Source organism: Nylanderia fulva, unplaced genomic scaffold (assembly GCF_048542155.1).
Source record: "Nylanderia fulva isolate GAGA-0341 unplaced genomic scaffold, ASM4854215v1 Scaffold73, whole genome shotgun sequence".
Lineage (NCBI taxonomy): Eukaryota > Metazoa > Arthropoda > Insecta > Hymenoptera > Formicidae > Nylanderia > Nylanderia fulva.
Genome location: NW_028190841.1, coordinates 6,989 through 32,543, shown reverse-complemented (window position 1 = coordinate 32,543; position 25,555 = coordinate 6,989). Strand labels below are relative to the sequence as shown.

At 34.2% G+C, this 25,555-nt stretch overlaps 3 protein-coding genes across 5 annotated transcripts; 2 read left to right on the top strand and 1 right to left on the bottom strand.

Annotated features, from left to right (window-relative positions):
* The first annotated feature begins 10,685 nt into the window (after positions 1-10,685).
* On the top strand, positions 10,686-12,434 carry PolZ2 (DNA polymerase zeta subunit 2). The gene is made up of 3 exons (XM_029300179.2): positions 10,686-10,993; positions 11,069-11,366; positions 11,440-12,434. Exons 1-3 carry the CDS (start codon positions 10,975-10,977, stop codon positions 11,738-11,740), a joined length of 618 nt encoding a protein of 205 aa, XP_029156012.1. The 5' UTR covers positions 10,686-10,974; the 3' UTR covers positions 11,741-12,434.
* On the bottom strand, positions 11,743-13,076 carry LOC114928826 (ciliogenesis and planar polarity effector 2-like). The gene is made up of 4 exons (XM_085488870.1): positions 12,759-13,076; positions 12,349-12,614; positions 12,115-12,251; positions 11,743-12,028 (listed from the first exon to the last, which is right to left on the bottom strand). The coding sequence occupies exons 1-4, from the start codon at positions 12,850-12,852 to the stop codon at positions 11,821-11,823; spliced, it is 705 nt and encodes a 234-aa protein (XP_085344996.1). The 5' UTR covers positions 12,853-13,076; the 3' UTR covers positions 11,743-11,820.
* Positions 13,077-14,972: 1,896 nt separating this feature from the next.
* Positions 14,973-23,921, top strand: LOC146720259 (uncharacterized). 3 transcript variants are annotated; one of them, XM_085488854.1, is made up of 10 exons: positions 14,973-15,326; positions 16,437-17,314; positions 17,442-17,628; positions 17,892-18,619; positions 18,865-18,984; positions 19,084-19,252; positions 19,331-19,570; positions 19,658-19,904; positions 20,346-20,631; positions 20,821-23,921. In XM_085488854.1, exons 1-10 carry the CDS (start codon positions 15,164-15,166, stop codon positions 20,887-20,889), a joined length of 3,087 nt encoding a protein of 1,028 aa, XP_085344980.1. In that variant the 5' UTR covers positions 14,973-15,163; the 3' UTR covers positions 20,890-23,921. The 3 variants fall into 3 exon arrangements, with proteins under 3 accessions (XP_085344980.1, XP_085344982.1, XP_085344981.1); XM_085488856.1 differs by having other exon boundaries at positions 20,346-20,685; positions 20,821-20,886; XM_085488855.1 differs by having other exon boundaries at positions 20,346-20,690; positions 20,821-20,884.
* The last annotated feature ends 1,634 nt before the right edge of the window (positions 23,922-25,555 follow it).

Here is a 25,555-nt window from a genome sequence, read left to right as displayed (position 1 = left end):
ATTTTTACTTACCGCAGGTTTCTTATCCAAATGTAAAATCTTTTATCGCAGTCTATAAAAATTGAAACAATTTACAATTTTATGATATAATATTATTATTATTACAATTTCTATATAATATGCACATCTGTCAAATATCGTGATTTATTTCACATTATTATTATCTATTTTAATAAAAAAAAAAAAAACACTTGCAACAATCAAAAATAAACCGCCTGCCGCGAACGGAAAATGCCAAGAAAGCACGCAATTTCCGCGAAGTCTCGTAATTTTTTGAAGAATCAACAATTTCAACGAAATTGTAATTCTTCAAACCACTGCACAAGTATAATTCACCAATAATAATTTTCAGTAACTACGATAAAAAAATCGTATACTGAAACCGCAAACGAAAGTGCAATGGGAGTAAGAGTAAGTCTGTGATAAAGGGTGCGTTCCGTTATGCACTGCAAGTACTGGCACTAATGACGTCATGCAAGTGTACTGTTGACAGCGGTTCCTTTTTAATTTGTGCACTTTGAAGCTACTGCAAAATAGTAAAAACGGAACGCACTACAGTACGCTTTCAGCAGACCTTGTAACTAACCTTTTTCGCTAATAATCATCGAGTAAAAAATTGGTGAAATGGATAATACCGTTATTGCATTAATTACATATAATTTAATCGAGAATATATATGATTCGAGTGAGTCATCAAGTGAAAGCGATTTGGAAATGGAATTAATAAATGAAATGAGACGACAAATTAAAATACCTAGAATAAAATGTAAAAATTACGTTAAAAATATTGTATCATTATATTCAGATATGGAATTTAAAAAGTAGTTCCATCATACACAGGGAGGTAGCCATCTGATTACTGCGAGTGATTTGGGTGCGTTCCGTTATGCACTGCAAGTACTGACAGTACTACCAATAGCGTTCCGATATAGATAGCAGTACACTGCGAAAGTACTCTCATGAGTATATTACGTCATTAATTTTGACGTTATTTCCTGTTGCGATTACTGCAACCGGCGAGGTAAAGCACTCGCAGTAATCAGATGGCTACCTCCATGTGTACGTATGGAACTAACTTTTAAATTCAATATCTGAAATATAATGATACAATTATTTTTAACGTAATTTTACATTTTAATTCTAGGTATTTTAATTTGTCGTCCTCATTTCATTTATTAATTCCATTTCCAAATCGCTTTCACTTGATGACTCACTCGAATCATATATATTCTCGATTAAATTATATGTAAATTAATGCAATAATGGTATTATCCATTTCACCAATTTTTCACTCGATGATTATTAGCGAAAAGGTTAGTTAAAAGTCTGCTGAAAGCGTACTGTAGTGCGTTCCGTTTTACTATTTTGCAGTAGCTTCAAAGTGCACAAAATTAAAAAGGAACGCTGTCAACAGTACACTTGCATGACGTCATAGTGCCAGTACTTGCAGTGCATAACAGAACGCACCCTTTACCACCTCGCCGGTTGCAGTAATCGCAACAGGAAATAACGTCAAAATTAATGACGTCATATACTCATGATAGTACTTTCGCAGTGCACTGCTATCTATATCGGAACGCTATTGGTAGTACTGTCGTACTTGCAGTGCATAACGGAACGCACCCAAATTAATTGGCAATAGAAATTAATAATTTTCAAATAGAAAAATTTTGAAATTACCGAGGATTTACAAATAATAAAGTAAAAATATTAAATAATTTATGTTTTCAAATTTTGCTCGCGTGAGAGTGATCTTTAAAACAAGATTTTTAGAAGAGAGGACCTTTAAAATATAAACAGTGCAAAAACGTTTGGAAAAATTAAAGCGCGCGTTTAAAACAGATAACGCAATGAAATAGATACGCAATTGTTTTTTACTTATCGCTGTAAGCTCACAAGCTTCTGACGTGCTATACACTTTTATATAATATATACAGGTTGTCCGGTAACTAACGGACCAATGATTAAGGGCGGATTCTCTGGCCAATTTGGAGACGATTTTTCCTTAGCAAAAATGTAGAGAAGTCAATAATTTTCGAGTTATAAGCGATTGAAAAAATAGGTTTTTTGAAAACTAAAACGTTTTGGAGTTAAAAGTCTAACATAATTACATTCTTCAGTTAATTTCAGGTAGAGTTTTACTATAATAAAATTTTAATTTAAGGCTTAGTTCTAATAAGATATATAATGACAAAGATTGGAAAGTTGTAAAAAATGATGAACCTTTTTCGACATTTTCGCTGAGGAAAAATCGTTCCCAAATTGACCAAAGAATCCATTTGTAATCATTGGTCTGTTAGTTACCGACACCCTGTATATTGGACACGAGTTTCGTTTGTTTCAGAGTTCTCGAGAGTTGAAGTCGGAACATACGAGGATCATATATCGTTTGTGACTTGCCGAATGAAAGCAAGACAGAGAGCGAACGAGATGATGAGCTTAATAGCTCATAATGTTATAAATAAATAAATAAAAAATTATAACTTGACCTACTAGTTATTGAATCTTTTTTAATAAATGTTTCATTATTATTATCATCTAAGTCTAAGTCGTTTAATTACTTTTTAGTTTTTTAATAATTAATTAATTTATTCTAGTCATTTTTTATGTGAGAAAAATAATATCACGTATACGTTTTATAATGAATTAATATATTTCGGGAACCGAATTATATATTCTTAATAATATTAAGTGTTTAAAAATTATATTTGACTTTTAATTTTAATTATTTTTAGCAAAGAGGTTTCCGAAATCTCTTACACACATAATGGGGATTTTTTTCATCCATTAATTCGCAATTTAGTATATATGTTAATTATTATTTTAATAAAATAAAAATTAAAATTAAAGGTCAAAATATATTTTTAAACACAAATATATTAAATTAATTATAAAACGTATACCCAATTTCAATTCAATTCAATACTTTATTTGCCCCCTCAGGGATTAAAGGCGCTTTGAGGAGCGTACCCAAACCTTACAAATTCTCTTCCAATCTTAACTTATAGACTACTCTTACATTCTACTCTTCATCTATCTTACAATTATCTTATCTCTAACTTAATCTACCTATTTACTAATTAAGAGAGAGAAAGAGCTGTCCCTAACCTATTCCTCGCTTCGCCTCGGCTTCCAGTCCCCATACATTCCCCAACACCTCATTCATACTTTCACACATTCTCCTCATACTCCTTCCTCCTCTTCCCCTTCCACCCCTCCCTCCATCCTCTTTTCTCTAATTTCCTCATCCACCCTTCTCCCTCTCCTCCTTCTTGCAGTATTTCCCTCATTTTTTCCCACCAGTTTCCCTTATTCCCCTCTCCCCCACATTCTCCTATTACATGTCCCAAGTTTCATCTTCCATCCCACATAGTCTGCATCTTCTTTTCCACCCTCCTCTTCCCAGTATCTCGCCCCCCTCATTCATTGTTCATTCTATACTCACTATCCTTCTCCATCTGCTTTCCCCCATCCCTCTTTCTCAAGTATTCCGGTAAACCCTCCTCCTTCCATTCTCCATACCATCTATTGTATCTCGACTCCTCTTATCTTCTCCAATCTTTCCTCCTTTTTGCCTTTCTCTGTCTTCTGCTCCCATCCCTCATATACTTCCTCCCCCCTTTCTCTTTTTTCCTCCATCTCCCTCTCTTCTATCCCCCTTCCTTCAAAAAATTTTGCCCTCTCTTCCTCCCACATCGTTTTCTCCTCCTTTCCTTCCTTTATACCCTCTCCTTCATCTCCTCATAGCATTTCCTCGCTAAACTTCCTCCCATTCCTTCCTCTAATTTTTCTCATACCCTATCGCTCTTCTTCCTGCTCTTATCCCTGAATTTATCCTTTCCTATCTCTTCTCTACCATATACCCCGGCGTACACCCAATCTACTCCTAACGTCCACCTAATCCATCTTTCCTGCATTGCCTCTACTTCCTCTCCTCTCCTTCCACCCCCATATTTCCGCCCCATACCTCCATCACGTTCCCACCAACCTTTTCATTAACCATACTCTTTTCATCCATTCTCCTGCAAATCTTCTCTTTCCCATACCCCATACCTTGTCTCATCACCCGCTCCTGCTTTCCTCACTCTGTCCCTCACCCTGCGCCGCCTGTCCTCCATTCCTTGGACTATATCCTAGATACTTGAACTCTTTCACGTTCCTCTAATTTTTCCTTTCCATCTCCCTCCATTTTCCTCATTCTGTCTGCCCCCCTTTATCAACCCTCACTATTTTGTCTTATTACACAGTGAGAGTGTGATGACAGGTGTGTGAAAGCGTGGCCAGGTATTTGTGAGGAAATAGTGAGAAAAGGGGTAGGAGAAGATGAAATAGGAGGTGATAGTGCTAGGAACAAGAGGAGGTAGATTTGAAGGATGGAACTACGGAAAAGGGTAAGGAGTTGAAAATATAAAGCAGGAAAAGGTGAGACACGTGGACACGTAGACACGTGTAAGAAGAGAGTAGGTGTATAGAGCAGTGCAGTAGAAATAGGGAATTCAATAGGGAATCATCTCGGGAATTCACTGCGAGTTTGAGCGATATAGAACCATATATTAAGTGAATCAAAGAAAGAAAGCGTAAGAGAAATGATAAGGAGGAAAAGAATGGTCTGAAGATGAATCGTAGAGATATGATGATCTAGCCTACTAGAGATGATGGTTGAGAGGTGGAAATGAAGGGAGATGAGGATGAAGTAAACAAAGAGGCAGGTAGGCCGAGAATATAGAGATTGCGAAAGAAAGAGGAGCATATGGATGTTATAGAGGATTTTCTTGAAAAGGAAGGAAGAAGGGGAGAGGACGGATAAGGTAAGAGGAACGAATGGCTGAGAAGGATCAAAAAAACGAAAGGCTGACAAGAAAGTAGGGGGATAGGAAAGGAGGAGTTACAGATGCTGATGGAGGATATAGGAAAGAAGATTACATATAAAGTTTGGTGAGGAAAAGAAATTGAAGATTGAAATATGAAAAAGGAGGGGGAATGGAGATACTAAAGAAACGAAATGGGGAAAAAAGATAGAAAGACTGGAGGAAAGGTGATAGAGTTGGGAGGAAGAATGATAATATAATAAAAGGAGAAAGTAGAAAGATAGGGGGGAGAAGGATGGAGTAAGGGTTTATTTGAGTCAATAATGGGGAAAATGAAGAGACATCTTATTCAAGAATTTAAGTGAAAGAAGAGAATAAAGAAGAATAACATCGTGATAATAAGAAATATTAAGTAATTTAAGTGAATGATTAAAAATAAAGAGTTTGAGAAAATAATGAAAGAATAGCGCGAAAAACGGAAATTATAATGGATAAAGAAGTTTTTAAGGACAAGTGAGGGAAGAAGGATAATGGTGGTTGTAAGACTAGGCAAGCAAGACAAATGATACAGGTATATGAAAAAAATAGTCTGTTAAAGAGGCAGAGGGTGAGGAAAGAGGACACCTAACCTTGGAGTAAAAGAAAGATGAATGGATAATAATGGAATTGTGCGGAGGAATAAAAGAGAAAGGGAACAAGGTGTGGCAAACTACGTAGGATAAAAAATAAAAATCAATGATGTTTTGTGGAAATGGAGAGTAAAGAAGAGTGCTCAAGACACTGAAAGGCGAAATTAGCAGAATTGAAGGAGAAAATGGAGGTGTGAAGAGGGTGGGCATGAAGCAAAATGAGGAAAAAAAGGGATATAAGAGGAGAAAAGCAGAAGAAGTAAATGAGAAGGGAATAAGAGTATTACTAATATAATTAGTAGTGATAAAGGTACTACTGAGATAAAAGAAGAAAGGAGCACGAGAGAAATTACAAATGATAATTAAGAGAGGAATTGCAAGATAGGTTTTTGGAAGTTTTCAGGGGTTTAAAAAAACAAGGAGAAAAATTCTTGAATAATATAGATTGGAGGTATTGGTTTATGATTAAAACATGTTATAGGAAAAGAGGTGGTAGGCGATTAAAAGATGTTTACCTGAAAGGATATATATGATAGAATCAAGCAGCAAAGAGAGAATAGAAGGAAGACCGATGGGGGGAAGATCCATTGGGTCAAAGGAGGAGAGGTGTGAATTATAAAGTATCAGGAATGGGAAAAAGCTGAGGGAATACTGATGGCGGGAATTTATAGTAGTAAGCGAATGGAGGGTATCGGTATATACAGTTAACGGTGACATAGAAACGGAAATGGAGGAAATGAAGGATGGAATTGAGATAACGATACTACAAATGGACGATTTTTAGAGGAGATGTTTCAACGCAAGGACATGTAGAAAGTTGGGGGAGTGCTAGGAGGAGAGGAGGAGAGGAAAGAAAGATCGAGTACAAGAAGGTAAATGAGGATTGTAGGAAGTTTTATAAAAGAGCTAGAAGAAGTGGATGGGGAATTTTTTCACGGAGGGATTAGAGGGGATAGGGAGGGTGCGTACACATATACATGAGGAAGATGGGATCGGTGATAGCCTATTTGGTGGGAGAGGATAGAGTAAAGGAAAAGGATAAAGAGATGGAGTGGTGAGATAACATAGATTCGGACCATCACCCTTTGATTGTACGTTATAAATACAGGAGAATGCTGAAAATGTGGGAAAGAGTAGGTAACTGGCACCTTTGGGTAATGACTAAGAAAAAATGAGAATGGAACGCCGCCTGTTTCGTACTCCCCTCCTCCGCTAGTCCCTAGCCTGGGGAGACGGTGTCTTGGCCCCTCTTTACGCTCCTCGTCTCTCTCGCCCACCTCGCCGTCTAGCCGCTGGACTTGCGCTCCGTTCCCCCCGAGAGTGGAGCCGGCCCCCCGACCGGTTGTGGTCTGCCGTCCTGTGGGGCGCCGCGGCCCGCCTGCGGCGCCCGCTCCGGGCCCTGGCCGCCGCCACGGCTGCGGCGGCGCCTGCTCCAGACGCACGGGCAGACATCTAGCTCCTTTGTGTACAGCAAAAAGTAATGAGTGCGGATAAGAGGGTACACGTGCCCTCTCTAGTCGGGCAAGAACGCAAGGCAGAGGTATGGAAAATTCATCAACATGGGAAAGGACGACGAAGAAGAGTGATGAGAGAAAAAGCGGAGGATGGCGGAAATATTCAATGACTTATTGGGAGGGTAGATGTTAAAGTTGTAAGAGGATGAAAGAGAAAAGGAGAGTCTGAGGAGCGGAATAAGCAGGGGGGAAGTAAAGAGATCTTGGAAAATTGAAGAAAGGAAAAGCAGGTGGCAGGAATGGGATAACCTAGTGAGGTACAGATGGAAATATTGATTCGAGTAGGTGTGAAGAGAGTGGGTAATGGGAAATGTGCAACAATAGTCTGGAGTAGTGAAGGATTCGTGGCCGGAGAGGTGGAAAGAAGGTGATAATAGTACCCACTGTTAAAAAGGGAACGGGGAAAATAGGGTGGAAAACTCATAGAGGTGTGACTTTGATGCCAACGTTATATAAGGTGGTATGTGGGGATTCGACAGAAAGGGTTTAAAGGAGGAAATAGAGAGGGGGAAATATTTGCCGGAAGTCAAACAAGGCTTTAGGAAGGGAATGGTTGTGATTGCAGTATATTGTTGCTAAAGACCTTATCAATAAAACAGTGAAAAGAATGGAGGTAAGGTAGTAGCGGCCTTCATAGATCTGAATAGCGTCGTTTGGACTCAGTGGATAGGGAGGTGTTACTGGATGCGATGAGGAAAAGGGGGTAGAGAAGGGGTTAAGTAGTAGGATGAAGAGGTATACAAGGAAACAGGAGGTAAAGTAAGAGCGGGAAGGAGGAAGGAAAAAACTTCTGGACGGCAAGGGGTGTGAGGCAAGGTTGTCCAATGACCCACACTTGTTCATTTGTTGATAGCGGATAATAGAGGAAGTGCTTAAAAAAAGGAGGCTGGGGAGGGTAAAGTTGGGAGGGGAAAAAGTGCACTGCTTGGCATATGCGGAGACATGGTGTTTGTTGGCGGAGGAGGAGGAGGGGATGATACATATGTTGGGGAAAATGGAAAATTACATGGATTAAAAAAAAGGCTAGAGGTAAATGTGGATAAGAAAAAACGTATACCCATGTAGTATTTTCCTCGTACAAAAATAATTAGAGTAAATTAATTAATCATAAAGATTAAAAATTAATTAAAGAATTTAAATTTATATTTTATATAATAATAATAAAACATTTTATTACGTAAAACCGTCGTGAATAATTAAATAAAATTTGCTAGTTAGGGTCGAAGTCAAGTTTTCTAAGCTTAAAAACTTTTATTAAAAAACAGATTCAATAAATATAATATATATATAACATGTATTATATTTATTGAATCTGTTTTTTAATAAAATGTTTATAAGCTTGAAAAACTTGACTTCGACGTAAAATAGCAAATTTTATTTAATTATTTCACGACGGTTTGACGTAATAAAATGTTTTATTTTATTAATTAAAATATAAGTTTAAATTCTTTTAAATTTAATTTTAATCTTTTATGATTAATTTAATTTACTCTAATTTTTTTGTACGAGAAAAATACTATCATGGGTATCGTTTTATAATTAATTTAATATATTTGTGTTTAAAATTATTATATTTTATAAGTTAACTTCGGCTCGTATACAATTAAAAAATGTGGGTATAAAAAAAGGCCAACTTAACGAGCTTATATGATTTAATTAAAAAAATTTTTTATTAATTTTCTTCATAATATACAAAAGATAAGATAATAAAAAGTTTCGACTGCACGACAGTCTTTTTCAATATCATGCTAATATGTCAATAATTAATTTGGTCATTTCGACCTTATTATAAATACAACTTTATGGGGACTATCGTTGACGAAACGCAGTAAAAAAAATCAGTTTGTTGGCTTTATTTGGGAGCGTCAGATTTATGTATGTCATGCTGTTATATTATGTACGACACTGTGAACAAATTAATATATCCGCTCAAATATACATTTTAGTTTTTAAAAAAATAGTATTAACTTCTTTTTGTCACGAACATAACACTTTTTAAAAAAATTATTTCTTTTATTCAAATCACAATGGTCTTTTTAAAAACAAATCGATATCTGTATCTCAAATGGGCGGCGCGCGTAAAATATACCCAATTGATAATTACTTTAATTTAGTTCTAGTCATTTTGATATGAAAACATAGCTTCACGTCGTTTGATATGAATTATATTTTCGGAAGCGAATTATATATTCTTAAGTAATCTAAAGAGTTGTCAAAAATTATATTTGACTTTTCATGTGAATTATTGGGTTAGGCAAGGACAGAGTTCCGAATCTCTTACCCCACATAATGGTGGGATTTGTAATAAAATTCATCCAGATAATGGGCGGGCATTAAATATATAGGTTAAGTATTAGTGGTTGAATCAAATAAAAATACTACCAAGAACACTATCTACGGGGTCCGAGGGTGAGGTGGGGGGGGGAGTTTTTTAAACCAATATATTCAAATCACTTAAAACACTACAATATACCCATGATAAGGAATGATATGTCTCGTAACAAAAACATAACATGAAGTAAAGAAATTAAGACAACACACAACAAAAAAGATATAAAAAGGAATGGAAAAGAATAACAACTTAAAAATTAGTTTGGTTGATCGGTAGGGGACAATAAAGAAACAGGGTAATGTGACATATACAACAACTCAAACGGGTCGGGTGAACAAGCACACACACAACGTAGGTAACTTGTTCGTAGTGGGTGTGTACAACAAAAAGCAAGTCAAACATAGGTCTAACCTGATCAGGGCCAAAATACTGTATACAAACAAGTCAATAAAGAGAAATACCAGTAAACAGAGGTTTAAATATGAAGTGAGTGTGCTACTCGTGCATAACTAGGGAGACCAAGCAAGTGACCCTGTTGTATTAGAAAACAGCGTTGGGTATGATTAATACCAAGGAAGATAAAACAAAAAGCAGCGGGAGTGCGCGATAACGGGAGCACATTCGTTCATTACTGTTTTTTAATTTTTTTATGAGTATTTAATTTGTTCTAGTTATTTTTGTACGAGAAAAATACTATCACGGGTATACGTTTTATAACGAATTAAATATATTTATGTTCAATCAAAAATTATATTTGACCTTTAATTTTAATTTTGTATTTTATTAAAATTAATAATTAACATATATACTTAATTGCGAATTATATGGATGAACAAAATCCCTATTATGTGTGTAAGAGATTTCGGAACTCTTTGCTAAAATAATTAAAATTAAAAGTCAAATATAATTTTTGAACACTTTTATATTATTAAAAATATATAATTCGACTCTCGAAATATATTAATTCATTATAAAACGTATACGTATTAGTATTTTTCACATATTAAAATGATTAGAATAAATTAAATTAATTATTAAAAAACTAAAAATTAATTAAACGACTTAGACTTAGATGATAATAATAATGAAACATTTATTAAAAAATAATTATAATAGGTCAGGTTAATATTTTATTTATTTATTTATTTATAACATCATAAAATTCTGTCCTTTCCGAAATACGCGAACGCTACGAAAAGATAAGATAAATCTCGTACATGCCGCCGGACGAGTTCATGAGCATGAGACGCTCTTATCTTGGGAATGTATTAATAGTTACTGCATTGACCACTACTACGATATGGCGCTGAAATCAGTGAGAAATGCTGGTCTCTCCTTCATCCAGACCTTTGGCGATCTGTCTATTAATCTGTGTCTTGGGAACGTATTAATAGTTACTGCATTGACCACTACTACGATATGGCGCTGAAATCAGTGAGAAATGCTGGTCTCTCCTTCATCCAGACCTTTGGCGATCTGTCTATTAATCTGTGATATCGATACATGCTGATATCGAAAGCTGAAATATCGATATTTTAATTAAAAAATATCGATATTTCAAATATCGCCCATCCCTAATGGCGGCTATAAACACACGTGTGTGAAAATGGAAGATATACATTTATAAATTTATATTTATATTTTGAACATGTAACATATATGTAACATGTAGTTATTTTTAATATCATAAAATGTCTCAGGACAATATAGGTACATTTTTATGATCGATCAAAATGTATATAACTTTAAACAATATGCCTTCAATATTTATAACATTGTTTACAGTTGGTATTGACATTCTCTTGGAGTTTTTAGAAGTAGCATTCAATCAGATACTATTTTGTCGCAAAATCTATCCCAAGGAAATATACGTCAAAAGAAAGATATATGGAATTACAGTACATGTATCGGAACATCCAGAATTGAATGAGTACTTGTCAAATATTCTGAACGCAATCAGGGAATTGATAAAGGAAGATGAAAGCAGTATTAAAACCATCAGCCTTACCTTCTACAACGAGAACAAATTGCCAATAGAAAAATTTGTCTTTGATATAATTAAATTGCAAGCAGAATTTGTAGAGTATGTTGCAACAATGAATATAAATTTCTTCTGAGAGAAATCAATCTTTACAGTAATCTCTTTTCATTTCAAGGAAAGATCCATATTATTTAAAGACAGAAGAAGCAGTGAAGACAATCTGTTTGAAGCTATCGATGTGTGATACATATTTAAAACCTCTCCCTGATGGGTCAACATTTTCTATTGAAATTCAGACTTGCGAAACTGCACATATTATCCTGAGCGAGAATCCAAAATGCGAAGATTTTCCATGGATCGTTGAAGATGGAGATGTAGAGATGACTAATAAAACTCTGTTGCCCTTGAAGAATATTAAAACTGATTGTTTAAACTTGCAGATGTATGTGATTGAGGATGCAACAAATAAAACCTAAGATTTAAGCAAAAAATTAATCTATATTTTTGTACTTTTATTTTGTATAAAATTAACAAAAAATGCATCAAACATGCAGTGTCAAGCTTGTCCCATCAGTTTGGATATAAACTCTTTATCTCTGTTCCATAAAATGTTGCAGATAGCATTCAATTGATAAGAGCAATCAAACATTTCAGTTCTCATGGACGATTTACTGGCATCGATCTTAATGACCTTAACTTTCCATTTGTCTTTGAATTCCTTGATTTGTGCATCATCTATCACGCAGGTTGACCAAGGTTTGAACCTGAAAAAGATTTTAATTGGATTATCCAGGTCTCTTTTTAATCAAATTGAAATACACACACATATATATATATATATATATATTACTTTGTGCCAATCACTATATTTGCTGGTTTCTCCTTTATCGCAGTCATTGTATTCATCAAGTATGGAACATCATTAAAGCTTGACGCATCATCAAAGGAAAACACAGAGCACATTGCATCAACTTTGTCTTTGCATGCCTGAAATAAAATACATTTTCTTTTTAATATAGAATATATATAGCTATTCAAATCATACATTGCTATTCAAAAATTTCTTAGCGCTTCAATTAAGTACCGGCAGAATGTGATTATATTTTTTTATACTGCTCTCTGATGTATCCCAGAATTGCAGCTTGAACAAGACAACTTTATCCCAGATTTTTACAGGCCAAAAAACATTCGTCTTTCTTATGCCATTGGTTTCTGCATAATTATTGGATTCCAAGGTGCCTGCAAGTTTTCCCACTACCAAAGTCTTTCCCACACCGGATCTGCCTATCATGAAGATCTTGTAAGTGACCTCCTCAATAGAACTAGGTAATGATGGCCTCTCCAGAATACCTGAAAGAGACAAAAAGCAATTCTCAGGGAAAGCTTTACACATTTTAACTTTTGTTGTTTATCATATATAATTATAGTTAATATAATATATAATTTTATAGTATATAAGATGTATATAAATATATTATTATATATAATCAGTACCATAAAATCTCCTCTTTTTGGAAGAATTATAGAAATGATGGACCAAGGATTCTCCTTCCGCTGAAGCTAACCAGTTCATGTTAATAGCACTCATTTCTATCGAATAAGAAGCAATTGAATGCAATATTAGGTGTGATAAAAGTGCAATAAATTATTCGTACAATTTCAGATTATAAATATTTGAAAAATCAATCAGATCAATAAAATGATCAACATTTTCGCGCGTATTATCGATTGTGGATTCATCATCGATCTTTCATGAGAATAAACTATATATACTATAAGAAATCGGCAAACAGCTGACAGCGCAAGCGCGAGCGACGTCATACGTCATCCATATCAAGATCAAGGCCCGTAGATAAACGACGAGAGGGGAAGGAAGGTCCTCATGCGATGACCTTCCTTCCCCTCCCATCGTTCATCTAAGTACCTTGTGTACGACCATCGTCCAACCCGAGAAATATTTTGTATTATTCTGATATATAAATAAATAAAAGAAATAAAAATAAAATAAAAGAAATATAAGAAAATAAAAAACGTTCAAGAAATTCAGTTTTTTATTTTATTATTTGTATAATAATTTAGTATAAGAAGCTGTAATTCTTTAGTTAATTCTCCTTTTATATTTACGACCTCATACATACATGTCAAGTTTATATCAAAATATTTTTTCGCTGACATCTAAGATCAGTAATATATATAACAGCAATTTTAACTATGATGTAGAATTATCGGAGGCAGTGAAATTGATCTGTAAAAATAATGCACATTCTCATCCTCCCAGTCTTTTTTGTCCAACTAAAAAGTTAAAATAAATTATAACTTCTTCTTAATTCTTTTTTTACTCAGTCGCATATAGGTGTAATTTTTGGCCATCAGCAGGTTAATAATTGATCAAAATTAAACAATCATATATAGTAGGCCAACTAAACGAGCAAATAAATAAGATGTAAAAAATTTTTTTTATTAATAGTTAAATCATTAAATTAACATTCCGTTACAGAATCGATATAAATTGTAAACGTTTCGACTGCACTACAGTCTTTATCAATACATAAAAATTAAATATTAAAATATAAAGTTAGATGTTAAAAATACAAAGTTAGTTAAATATTAAAATATAAAATTGAAACGATTCTTCGCTGTTGACCAATAGATATGCAAGGCGATTGGTCTGAGATGCCAAGTTATGCGACATTTGAGCATGATTATCGTTTTAACAAGTCCTTTTCCCCGATATTTCAAGTGTGTGTTGCGAAGTCTGAATACCCTGAATATACTGAGGGGTATTCAGACTTCGCAACACACACTTGAAATATCGGGGAAAAGGACTTGTTAAAACGATAATCATGCTCAAATGTCGCATAACTTGGCATCTCAGACCAATCGCCTTGCATATCTATTGGTCAACAGCGAAGAATCGTTTCAATTTTATATTTTAATATTTAACTAACTTTGTATTTTTAACATCTAACTTTATATTTTAATATTTAATTTTTATGTATTGATAAAGACTGTAGTGCAGTCGAAACGTTTACAATTTATATCGATTCTGTAACGGAATGTTAATTTAATGATTTAACTATTAATAAAAAAAATTTTTTACATCTTATTTATTTGCTCGTTTAGTTGGCCTACTATATATGATTGTTTAATTTTGTTTAATTTATACGAGCCTTTCATTAATTAATTTTAATAATTGATATTTAAAAACAAAATTGATATTTAACTTTTCTTCAGATATAAAAGTATGTAGGACCAGAACAATAAAACACAAAAAAAAGGTTCCGTTCCAAAACGTTCTCTTCGAGGAAAATTTTACTGATAATCTATATGTGGCTATCTGGGCACTTATATAATATTATATAATTATATAATATTATATAATTATATAATATTATATTAAAATACTAGAATTTTCCACGAAGAGGACGTTTTGGAATGCAACCTAATAAGTATTACGGAAAAAAATACGGTTCACATCAAGGATGTACGGTATTTGAAATTTGACAGGGACGGCGGAAGCGTCTCGACCAATGGGCGCGCGTCCCGCCTTGGCGCGGGCCAATCGGCGGCCGCGCCGCGCTGGCCGGCGTATGAGACGGCGCGCGCGATTGGCCGGGCGTTCGCGCGTCGCCCCAGAAACGACGCCGCGCGCCGACCAATCGCGCGCGCGCGCGCGCTACGTAACCGAGGTGTTTGCGGGCCGACGAGGGTCGCCGCGGTCGCCGCCATATTGTGTACGCGCAGCGCGGCTCGGAGCAGCATAGCGCGTGTATGGTAATAAGTGTATGGGCCTTTCGTGAAGAGGGAAGAGACTCCTCTCGCATTCGCGTCAAACGGGTGGCTTGCAGGGGGTGCATGAATCCGGCTAACTGGCTGACCGGGCACGTCGCGCGCGCACAATGGATCCGTCTAAATTGAAAGTGATAGAGTTACGGGCGGCGCTGAGCGAGCGCGGTCTCGACACCAAGGGCAACAAGCCAGTGCTCGTCGATCGGCTACGCAAGGCTCTGGAGGAGGAGGAGGAAGAGGAGGTGCTGCAGGAGGAGACGCAGCAGCAGGACTGTAAGTGTTGTTGTCATCTAAGGTCCTATCTTCCTCGTCCCTGTCCTTTCCCCACCTCCTAGCCGGTCCCGAGGTGACTTCCTGGTGGTTACGCTGCCCTCCTGCACGAGTACGTCTGTTAGGATGTCTGCAAGCTGCAGCTGAAGAGTGCGATTGGTGTCTTGAAAGTGTGCGGAGGAATGTTTCTTTATTTATGTATCTGCGTAGCGCAGTGGCTTCTTCAGAAAAGAAGGAGTAATCTGCAAAGATGTAAAATATGATTATTTCTGTATTTATGGATCTAAATAGGAGCTCTGATAGAGTGTTATTTATGTCTTCGAAGAAGAAGAAGAGGAAGATATATAGGAAGTGTAAAGATATAAAATAATGCTACACTATAAGAGCTTTATTTATGTATCTTAATATAATGTGCGATGTCTTTTACTTTTTAAAAAAGCTATCTGCAAAAATATAAAATGATACTTTTATTTTTTGTCATACTCTATTTATGTATCTAAATAGAGTCTTTAATATGTCTTCATCTTTGAAGAAGAAAAGATATATGATAAATACAAAGATATAATGCTACACTACAAGATCTTTATGTATCTAAATATAGCGAGATGTCTTCTACTTCTTTAAAAAAAGAAAAAGTAGTCTGCAAAGATATAAAATGATAATTTTTTGTTATACTATATTTATATATTCAGAGTTTCTAATATAGTGTAATAGGTTTTCTTCTTCTTCTTCTTCGAAGATATATAATAAGTTCAAAGATATACAATAACCCTACACTATACAAGATTTTTATTTATATATGTAAATAATAGATTATATATCTAAATAATTATTTAAATATCTTTAATATTGCACAATACCTTTTTCAAAGATGAAGAAGTCTGCAAGATAGCATGATAAGTCTTCTTCTTCAAAAAAATCTGCAAAGATATTATTAATAACTTTATATTTTGTCTTACTCTTTATTTATGTATACAAATATTCTTAATATTTAGTTCAATATTTCTTTTCTACTTCTTCAAAGAACCTTGCTTAGATAAAATGATAACTTTATCTTTGAAGAAGTTTGTTGAAAGAAAGATATAAAATGATAATTTCGTTTTTTTTCCATAGATGGTCAAGAAAAACCTTTGTATGCGGAGAATACAGGTGACACAGCCTTCAAAGAAACGCAAGAAAGAATTGCGGACGCCGCACGGCAACCACCGAGGACACCCAGCAGAGCGTCCAGGAGTTCTTCTATGGTGACTCCTACAAAGGTTTCTACAAGAAACACATCGAGAATAGCTACTACTCCAAATTCGTCGAAGCAATCCACTCCGAGTAAACTTCAGTATATTGAGAAATCATATGACTCGTTAACGACAATATCAGAGTCTACTTCTGAGGATGTAGTGCAAGAAGAAGGAATATCAAAATGGTCCCCTGAAAAGCCTGAAGAAAAACGGGAAGATAATGTTATTCAGAACAAGATTTATTCGCCGCTAAAATCTCAGGAGGAGGAAGCGAAGCGTGTTAATATTTTAGAAGATAATAAGTATGAGGCGAATGTTCTCCAAGTACCTGTGACAGAGCCGTCTGTAAAAGCTAGTACAATTGCATGTGTAGATCGATTTTCTATACCTCGGGAAGAGCACAAAACAAAAGAGTCTAGTATAGATGAAGTTTACAAAGTCCTGGAAGAAAAAACCGAAGTTGAGGAAGATGATGAGGTCGATAAAGTGCAAAACACTTTCGGGAAAGGCGTGGAAAATAAAATTTCGATTGGGAAAGAAGACGCAAAATGTATAGCAGATACATATAACGTTAAGAATACTGTAAACATTCCACAAGTTGAACAACAACATGTGATACCTGATCAGGTAGACAAATCATATAATGAAGAAAAGACTATTAATGATGATTATACAGTGCAAGATGAAGCGATGGACGTTTCAGTTAATGTAGAAGATGAAGATGAGAAAGCAGATAATATTCCACAAGATGAACAGGTATATAAATCTATATATCTTACATGTAAAATATTAAATATTTTTATCCAGATTATTTCTCTTAGATTTAATATAAAAATCGCAATTTTTAATCGTCATTTACTTATCTTTATTTGTATAAAAAAAGATTACAGAAACATCCGAAGTAAAACAAGATGGTGCAAACAAGCTGGATGCAGAAGAATCAAGTCAAAAAGAATACAGAAAAAGAAAGAGATCTCCTAGTCCAGCGGAAGTTCATCAGGCATCTCCTGTATCGCAGAAAGTCGAGGATGAACCAGATTTCGATGAATCAGCCGTGATCTTATCTTGGTGTAAGTTCTTATAAATTTTTATGCAATTATCTTTATTTATATATATATTTATTTATTTATTTATTATTTATTTATATATATATATATATATATATATATATATAAATTTAATTAAATATATTAATTAAATAAATATAAAATATGTATAAATATACCTATATGATAAAAAAATTTATAAAATAAAAAATATATAAAATATATATATATCTTGAAGAAAAGTATATTATTATTATTATTATATTTGTATAAATTCTTTCTTTTAGATGATTCCGACTTGAACTTAATCATCAACAAAGAAGGATTTTTCTCTGCCACACCTATGCACAACAGCGACTTCTGCCACATATGGGCTGGCGCAAGAGCATCTTATGGTTTTGCGAATAGGAAAGTATACTACGAAGCCAAAATTACAGAACATCATGCTGCAGTGAAAGACGAGCAACATGCACTCAGACTCGGTTGGTCGGTTCTCTTCTCATCCATGCAACTCGGCGAGGAGAGACTGAGTTACGCGTACACCAGTTCCGGACAGAAAGGCACCGACTCGAAATTCACAGATTACGGCTCGCCATTCGGCAAGGACGACGTCGTGGGCTGCTACTTGGATATGACGCCCGAGGACACCATAGAGTTATCCTACACGGTGAACGGCAAGGATCTCGGATCCGCGTTCAGCATCTCCAAGGAGGAGCTCGGCGACAGACCCCTGTTTCCGCACATTCTCAGCAAAAACTGCACGTTCGTCTGCAATTTCGGGCAGGAGCAGGGCTGGTGCAAACAAATTCCCGGTTATACCTTAGTAGGTAACGTGGAATCGAAGGACAAAGTTGCCGGGCCGCGTAGACCGGACGCGAAGGCGCACTGCGAGGTGATCATGATGTGCGGGTTACCTGCGGCCGGAAAAACCACCTGGGCGAGGAACCACGCGGCCGAGCATCCAAATAAATTGTATAATATCTTAGCGCTCCACAACTTGGTGGAAAAGACAGGAGTAAGTGTCTGCAAATATTATAAAGTTCTATCATTTTAATATATAATATTTTATTATGTTTTATTGTATATTTTATATAATTTATTGTATTAAATATTTATTTTATATAAAATATATAATATAATAAAATATATAAAATAATAAAATATATAGGAAATATTATATATTAAAATATATTAATGTTTTAATATATGTATATGTATACATATAATAGATATGTAATATTAATTATGATATCTTTTTAGGACGTTGCTCTGTCGGATCAGGAAAATAGTCGACGAGAAGTTATTGACAAGTGCAATCGCGCACTCGATCAGCTGATCGAAGTGGCAAGTGGCAGAAGGCGTAACTACATATTAGATCAGGTACGAAAGAATATAGTGGTTTGTGAGAACTGAAACTTGCTAAATTTAAAGAAAACATTTTATAACAATTATTTGCTGATATATACATTTTGTGAGCAGAAGAGCAACGTATATTCTTCCGTACAAAGACGTAAGATACGAAGTTTCTGCGAATATCAGCGAAAAGCCGTCGTTGTGGTACCAACGGATGAAGAATACAGTCAACGTTTGTCCGGACACAGTGCGATCGAAGGAACCGTCTCGGAGTCTGATCTCAAGGAGATGAAGGGTATCTTTAGCTGACACTTTATTCAATAAATGCTCGTGATTTGCCAACAGTGTTTAATCGAAGCGTCGATAATTACAGCAAATTTCGCTGCACCTTCGGCGGGGGAGACTTTCGAAGCGGTGGAGTGGATCGGACTCGACGAGGAGGAGGGTAAGAAGCTTATCGAGAAATACAACAAGGAGGGTAAGGAGGCCGGATTTGGCCAGCAATCAACTGCCTCAAAGCGGCCGCGTCTCGACAAGACCGAGGCCAGCAACAGAGAAACGCGCGATTCGCGAAACAATCGAGACACGCGAGATCATAATCGAAGAAATAATTGTGAGGACATTATTATTTGCAATTATTCATTATAAATTATGTTATGGTACGATATACTATTATGTATATATACATTTCGATTTTTAGATCAAGACAGAGGACGCAATCCTCCTCCTCGACGTGGTCCCAATATGGGTGGTTGGAGAGGAGAGAGACCGCAGAGATATATGAGGCATGTTGGTGGCTACATCCCTCCTCCATGGAGGCTGCGAGGACGACCTGGGCCCGCGATGATACGAGGAGTCGACAGAAGAACCGGCGGTGTCGACAGGAGATCAGGAAATGACAGAAACCGATCTGTCGCACCTAGACAGGGAGGTTGGGGTTCTATGAGGTAATTGATAATTATTCAGCGATAGAACCATCCCAGATAGCAAGGATACATCATTTCGACATCTAATGACGTAATTAGACGTCAAAATGACATTATTTTGACATTTTATGACGTTAGTTTGTTACTTGGGATGATATTTACAAGGATATCATCATTTTGACATTGAATGACGTCATTAGACATCAGAATGACACCATTAAACGTCAGAATAATGTCATTAAACGTCAAAATGATATCATGTTGACATTTAATGATGTCAATTGTTACTTGGGATGACATTACAAGGATACATCATTTTGACATCGAATGACGTCATTAAACATCAAAATGACGTTATTTGACATTTAATGACGTCAGTTTGCTATTTGTTTCTACGGTATTTCCTCAAAAAAAAAGAAAAAGAAAAAGAAAAAAAACCGGAGTACTTACATTGATTTTTAGCGGGAGTTATCAAGGATCGCAGCAGTCTGGAGGTTGGGGTCAAGATTGGTCGAGTAATCAGTCCCAGGGTAGCTGGAACCAACAAGGTAGCTGGGGTCAGCAACAATGGGGAGGCAATTGGAAAGGATACGGTCACACGAGCACGTCGTACAGTCAATCTGGATACAATCAACAGGGATATGGCAATGGTAATTGGAACAGCAGCTGGAATCAGCAGTATTACAACAACCAGTATTGGGGCCAGCAACAACAGAGTGGTCAGACCACTGCAGCTGGCAGCCAAGCTGTAAGCAAACAATAATCCACCATCGTAAATCTAAACCGAGAATGGAAACTGAATGTAAGGTATAAACATATAGAACGCTGTTTTTGTTTTTGCTTAAACATTGAAAGTTTCTTGATTCTGGTTTCTCGTCACAATAGATAGTATCTCGTGTAATGATGTGGATCTTACAAATGGTGTATGTATTTGCAGGAGATTACAAGTGACATGATTGCAACTACTTCTACCGATATGGGAGCAGGATACTATTTGCAAGAATAACAGAGTCTTATGCGCAAATGAATGAATTATCCTTTCGCAGAGCAACTGCAACAATCATACAACAATCTCATAAGTAGATAAAAGAATTTACGTCAAAATAACACACACATATACACACACACACATCAAAATATATGTATTGACAAGTGTTTAAATACGCGAAAATACTGCTATTATGAAGAAAACTTTCTCATTGCAGCAAATGAGAAATTATTTTAAAAATTATAACAGATACATCTCTAGCGAGTTTCGAAAATCCTTACCGGAAACACAGGTCTAATAATCTAAGTGCATTAAAAAAACGATAATGTAACACACATTCGCGAGGAAAAAAAGAGATATAACTTTTTATCGCAACACTTTCTCAAGAAATCGTAAAAAAAGAGGTAGGAGAAAGAGGAAGAGTACTACGTATGGGTACAAACTACACGCAAGTAGCATTATAAAAAGGTCGAGAAAAGAAAAAAAGTAATTATCCTAAAAAGAGCTCGTGTAAATATGTACAGATCTATATAAAGTAAAAAGAATTATGCAGAAAAAATTATTGATCTATTTATACTAAATAGATGTAGCGAATTTGGTTCAATGGGCACTAGTGTATTTCTCGGGGAGATTGTTAGACAGGGTGTCCCATAGGAAATTGCTGAAACTAATCGGCTGTGATTTTTTCAATGTACGCAGTTATTGAGAAAACAGAAATTGTGTTGAAAAGAGAAAAGTCTGCAGCTTTTAATGGATATAAATAAAATGTTTGTGTACCAGTTTATTTTATTGATAAAAAGAAATTAAAAAAAGCTAATAATCACATAAACTAATGATAAATATTTTCAACAGTGCTTCTAGTACTGTTGAAATTATTTATTTTTTATGTGATTATTAGCTTTTTTCATTTCTTTTTATCAATAAAATAAACTGGTATACAAATATTTTATTTATATCAGTTAAAAACTGCAGACTTTTCTCTTTCCAACACAATTTTTGTTTTCTCAATAACCGCATGCATTAAAAAATGACAGCTGATTAGTTTCAGATATTTCCTATGGGACACCCTATACATAAATTTACACAAGACAAATATACATAGCATTGAGCACTTAGGAATTTTTTTTCGCATTAAGACTCCTCGATTCCTTGTCGCGGCTAGATTGTGACGTCAGCGTGAAAATTTTTAGATGCCATTTTTAAATAAAAAGACTATTTCAGATGGCTTTAGCATATTTTTTAAATACCTAATCAACATATTTTACAGCTGTTGGATTATAAAGAGAAAATAATAGTTTTCGAGGTATTTTAAGACCTGCTGTTTCATCGAAATATCTTTTATTTGGCATCTAAGAATTTTTTGGTGTCTTCTCGCCTCTGACGTCAAAATCTGACACCGTCGACGAGGAGTCAGGAGCCTTAAAGTTGGACAAAATGCGAGATGAAGAGCACGAATTGATACATCACATTAGTTAGTATTATATGTCAGATTGTTTCGCTTATGTTTGTGTTTACATCTAAATTAATTAATTAATTTTAAGACAAAAAACACTTTAATCATCAACTAGTGCATCCAACCGAATTCGCTGAATAGTGAACCTTTATATAGCAGTGCCCTTTTAGAAAGAGGAAAAAATATATATAATATATTGTATACCTCTTTATCTTTATCTTTCTATCGACGATGTATAAGGGAAAAAAAAAGAAATATTGTGGCACAAATAAATTATTCTTCGACACACGTTTTATACATGCAGATTTTTCATTGCACAGCACAACATGCGAAATAAAATCTCTCTCTTGCTACGACAATTTTAACTTTATCATTTAATCAAGCGATTTCAAATGTTTGTACCTGTATTGTATCTTCTCTAGTTACACGATTTATTATCTACATAAAGTATGATTTTTCCAATTTTTCTAATTTTACTTATTTGATTTTTACAGCTAATTTTATATATATTATCGATTCATAATGCATTTGTTACCCTACGTACTTCCTCTGCTAGGACATATAATTAATATTCAATTTCCTTGCATCCTTTCTTGAGAAACACAAAGAGCGAAATTTGTTTATTTTTATCTAATCTTGCATCTTGTGTCGACGACTATATTTTTATATATATAAATACCGTTTATATGTTTATATAAACACGATGTTTATCAATATCCATCCTGGGGGTATAATAAAAAAAAAAACAGCGTGAAAAAATCGATTTGCTCGACGATACCTACATTGCAGATGTTTAAGATTCAGTGAATCGAAAATATAATTATTATAATTTAGCGACGATATGAAAATAAGTGCGGTCAAACACTAGTAAATATACGAATCACCTTTATATTTTAATTGTCAGTCGAAAGAAAAAAAATCTTGCGAACAAAACGCGACATTTTTCTTTCACGAATCTGTTCAGCTGTAAGAGATTCTTTTTTACGTTCTTTTTTTTCGAAGAATGATTGTCTTATTTAGCTCGCGTTTTCTTTTTCTCCATACATATTGTACAGTGTGTACCTTCATTTGTACACCGTATCGTTAGCTCTTATATACAATACAATATATATATATATATATATATATATATATATATATATATATCATTTTAGCTCTTTATTTATTTTATTCTTTTTTGTCTCCGTACATATTGTACAGTGTGTGATGTTCCGAGCTAAAGTACTTCTGTGTGAAATCGAGAAAATAATTTAACAATTAAGAAATAATACGATACGCAAAGTTAGATATAATTTAAAAAAATATTAAGAAAAAAAAATGACAGAAACAGAGAGAGAAAGAGAGGGGTGAGCTATTTTTTAAGAAATAATCAAGAACACTATATTTAATCTACACGTAGCGTATGCTAGTACCTCTGTGTTACCACATAAGTGAAGAAGAAAATGATAGAAATATTGTGTAATGACGATAATCACTTAGTAATTTTTTTCTATATGATGAAAAGCAAAAAAAAAAATTAATAATCTATGTAAACTCTTAATTGTTGACACAAAAATGTACAAACTTATTCGTAAAAATAAAAAGGTTCTTCTATTTATTTCGGCCTTTCACCTATATAGATATATGTATCTTACATTCATAAGTAATATGTAATTTTATGCGTTACACATATTCAGTCTTGCGCAACACACATTATATATTAAACTTATATGAGTATGGTACTTATTAAAGAGAAAAAGATTGACGAGAGAATAAAATATGTGTATATCTATGTAAGGAAAAAACTTTTCACGTGTATTTGTGTTTTTATCAGAATACAATACAATATAGTATATATGTACATGCACTACATATTAGCTGAAAGCTTGTCGCAACAATTGTTTTTTTTCTGATTTCTTTTGATTATAATATCTAAATGTGTTATAATGATGATGTTAATCATAGATAAGCAAAAAAGAACTCAGGAGGCCACAAATCATATAATTATACACATCCATCCGTCACGAATGATATTGATCTGAAAAATATCCATCTAATGCATCATCGCATTATATTGCTTTAAATATATATGTATATACGTACACAATTCAAACACACGACATTAATTATTGATTAATGATACAATGTTGCAAAAACAAAAATTTGCTTAACAATGGAATTTTACAAAAAGCCGCGTTCTCGCGATTTAAATAATTCGAGATAAATGTAAGACAAAAGATATATAATATATAATTTAATATATATATATATATATATATATATATAATATAAAACGTAAGACGAAAGATATATATATATTTCTTCAGTGCGAAAATACAATAATCCCTTTATTGCAAAAAACAACAATTTATATTATAATCGGTTTCTCAAACCTTGTCAATAACATAAATTAATAAAATTATAATCGGATATATATATATTTTTTGTTTTCGCTCGCATTTATTTACAAGTTGGGCATGTAGTATTTTTTTAATACGATATAACGATGCGTAAATTGATGCATCATGGTATAACATGATTTCAATAAAGATATCGAATTAAAAATTGTTACATAATGCTGCTAATAATTGTTAATGCCGTTATTATTATTATTATTACATGATTGACAAACGACTTGTTCACCTACAGACAAAAGTTATTTTAAAAAACAAATATTGCATATATATAAAAATATGCAAAAGTAGATGTATAATTGGCAAAAAAATAATTCCAAATCATTAAAAATGTATTCGCAATAATAAAAATTCTATGTAAAAAAAATGCATAATTATTGTATGCATTAAAATATTTATATTTCGCTCAATCGCGCAAAAATAATCGAGTAAGATGCAACTGTGTATTATATGTCATGGAAAAAAATCAATGTTTAACATATCCCCCTCTTTTTTTACGATTTACTTGTTAAATTCTCATCTCACCATACATTTTAAAATTCCAGTTCACACACACCCTTTTTTATATTACAATTTAGAAGGCCAGCTTCATAAATCCTCTTTCTTCTTTTTTTTTATTTTTGAATTACACAATATAATAAATATATTTTCATGTTTTTTAATAAATCGGAAAAAAGTGCGTTAAATAAAATTAAATATCTCTCGTGCGTGGTAATTATAATTTTATGGGAAAAAAATGCACACATATTAATGGTATTTCTTTTGATATACTTTCGTCTTACGTTGAATTTGAAAACGTATAATATACCAAAATTTATTCCACAAGAATTAATGTATA